This window comes from Lytechinus pictus, chromosome 14 (assembly GCF_037042905.1).
Source record: "Lytechinus pictus isolate F3 Inbred chromosome 14, Lp3.0, whole genome shotgun sequence".
NCBI classification, from domain to species: domain Eukaryota; kingdom Metazoa; phylum Echinodermata; class Echinoidea; order Temnopleuroida; family Toxopneustidae; genus Lytechinus; species Lytechinus pictus.
In genome coordinates, this window is record NC_087258.1 from 24,569,718 (window position 1) to 24,572,632 (window position 2,915).

A 2,915-nucleotide genomic window follows, 5' to 3' on the forward strand; every position below is an offset into this window, starting at 1 on the left:
TCTTTTGCATTTTGAGTGTAGGTGATATACGCAACCGCTCCCAGGAAAGGCGACGAGGATCGAGCGTCCCTATTCTGTCGACCTTTTTTTGGAAAAAAATGAATGTTTTCCGCACCATTCCCCGGCAATGGCTAATTACGATATCCTTTCAGTTTTCTCACTCGTCATACCAACTGGATGTAGATGATCTTTAAGTGGTGCTTTAAATTCAGTGACGTAATGAGCCAAACATTTTGAGAGGGCTGGTGTATGGCGGATTCGCGTATTTTTTTTCTTGGTCGTTAAAAATAGGGGGGCAAGAGTCCCCCAAGCCCCATCTGTACGCCAGTGTATTAATTATTCAGGTTTTGTGTTTTATAACTGTGAGTGAAACATTTTTTTATACATATCTAAATAACTGTGAGTGAAACCTTAGGTTTTGCTGTATGTTGTATGCCCGGTGGTATGAAGAGATTTGGCTTTTAACCAATTATCATACTCCCACGAAAAAGGGAACAATCAGCGACCTTGCGGATCTGCAGAACACAACAAATATTTTTCTATTTTATTTGGCAAGATATGCGTGAAAAGCGTATTCAGATGGAATAAAGCACCTAGCTGTACTTCTTTATGCACGACACTGGTTTGCTGTTCATTATTGTCATGTATTGTGATAAAAGGGGGAAAATGGCGATGATGTGATTTTTTTGCTACCAATATATAATTCATGTCCAAGGATTCCTGTCGTGTTATGTGAAAATCACGATAATATATGTTATAAAAATGTAAACATGTAGGCCGACGGTAGACCTTAGACAATCATGCGAAGCCTCATCATCGTCGCTTTCTTCGTTGTCGCATTGGCCGTGCATTCCTCGGCACAGGTATACGGATTCGGCCCATGCCCGGACGTCCATCCGGTGGACGATTTCGACGCCGATCGCTATGCCGGGCAATGGTATGAAATCGCCAGGTTTTATGACTCCGTCGAGAAAGGGTTAAAATGTGTAGCGATGGACTATACTGTTATGGACGGCTATCTGCTCAGCAACTCCACTGGAATGGATACAGAAGACAGGGTATATTCACATGTGGTCAAAATCTACAATGTGTCGACATGGAATATTGGTATATTCTGTAAGTATATACATGTATATATTTTTTATTAACGAAAGAAAAGAAGGGGAGAAGAACACTAATACTACTACTGCTACTACTACTACTACTACTGCTGCTGCTACCGCTGCTACTTCTGCTACTGCTACTACTACTACTCCTACTCCTAGAGTCCTACTTCTACTACTACTACTGCTATACTACTACTACTACTACTACTACTACTACTACTACTACTACTACTACTACTACTACTACTACTACTACTACTACTACTACTACTACTACTACTACTACTACTACTACTACTACACTACTACTACACTACTACTACACCACTACTACTACTACTACTACTACTACTACTACTACTACTACTACTACTACTACTACTACTACTACTACTACTACTACTATACTACTACCACCACCACTATTACCACTACCACCACTACTACCACTACTCCTATACTACCACTACTACTACAACGTAGTACTACTACTACTACTACTACTACTACTACTACTACTACTACTATACTACTACTACTACTACTACTACTACTATGACTACTACTACTACTACTACTACTACTTCTTCTTCTTCTTCTTCTTCTACTACTACTACTACTACTACTACTACTACTACTACTACTACTACTACTACTACTACTACTGCTACTACTATACTACTATTACTACTACTACTATTCTACTACTATTACTGACTACTACTACTACTACTACTACTACTACTATTACAATACTACTACGACTATATTATGATAATACAAATAGGCTAAACCAGAAGAAAAAGTAGAAGAAGACCAACGACGAAATTTCCAAGAAGGGGAGTGAAAAGAAAAAGAAGAAAAATAGGCAAAGGAAGAGGAGGTGAAGAAACAGAAGAGAAGAATAATGATGATATGGAAATAGCAACAGAGAATCATAAAACATAGTTGTGTGTGGTATAATCGATAACTTAAAAACAAATGTTACCAATTTATTGGATTTATTTCAAAGGTTATTGCCGGGGATATTGGCTGTGCTTTTTATTTCACTGCAAATCACCGTTAAGATTTGATGGATGGGGGCACTTTTTCATTTTCACTACATTTTTTATCATTTAATGTCAGATTATGACAGCGATAGTCCATCGACATACTGGTTGACCTTCGTTGACTACCACAGGTACAGCATCAACTACTTCTGTGAAGAATTCTTAGGACGACGGATCAACGTTCAATACGTTTGGATCTTTGCCCGTGATCGTGTGATGTCGAAGAGAGATTACGATGACGCCCTTCTGCGTCTCAATTCCATGGGCATCGACACGACAAAGTTGAAGAAATCGGAGCAGCGAAACTGTCCCGACGACCAATTGTTATCGCGGGATGTTTATCATAATATTATATTGATTAAACTACTTGAGGCCTATCTTTAAAGGACAAGTCCACCCCTACAAAAAGTTGATTTGAATAAAGAGAGAAAAATCCAACAAGCACAACATTTAAAATTTCATCAAAATCGGATGAAAAATAAGAAAGTTATAACATTTTAAAGTTTCGCTTAACTTCACAAAACAGTTATATTCACATCCTTGTCCGTATGCAAATGAGGAGACTGATGACATCACTCACTCACTATTTCTTTTGTATTTTATTATGTGAAATATGAAATATTCCAATTTTCTCCCTGTTGTCGTGTGAAACAACGATTAATTCCTCCCTGAACATGTGCAGTTAGCATTGTTTAATATTATATGGTTCAATCAAGTTGGTCGTTATTGTCAAATTTGTAAAAAATGAAATATTGTATAA

The 2,915-nt window shown here is 37.7% G+C and overlaps 1 protein-coding gene across 1 annotated transcript; it reads left to right on the plus strand.

Moving 5' to 3' along the window:
- The first annotated feature begins 800 nt into the window (after nt 1-800).
- LOC129276883 (apolipoprotein D-like) lies at nt 801-2,539 on the plus strand. The gene is made up of 2 exons (XM_064109174.1): nt 801-1,116; nt 2,232-2,539. The coding sequence occupies exons 1-2, from the start codon at nt 801-803 to the stop codon at nt 2,537-2,539; spliced, it is 624 nt and encodes a 207-aa protein (XP_063965244.1).
- Nucleotides 2,540-2,915: the final 376 nt, after the last annotated feature.

Excerpts from the sequence above, each read along its gene's own strand:
- LOC129276883 (XM_064109174.1), top strand. The coding sequence starts at position 801 with ATGCGAAGCCTCATCATCGTCGCTTTCTTCGTTGTCGCATTGGCCGTG. Across the intron at positions 1,117-2,231 it reads ATGGAATATTGGTATATTCT|ATTATGACAGCGATAGTCCA; the intron begins GTAAGTATATAC and ends ATTTAATGTCAG.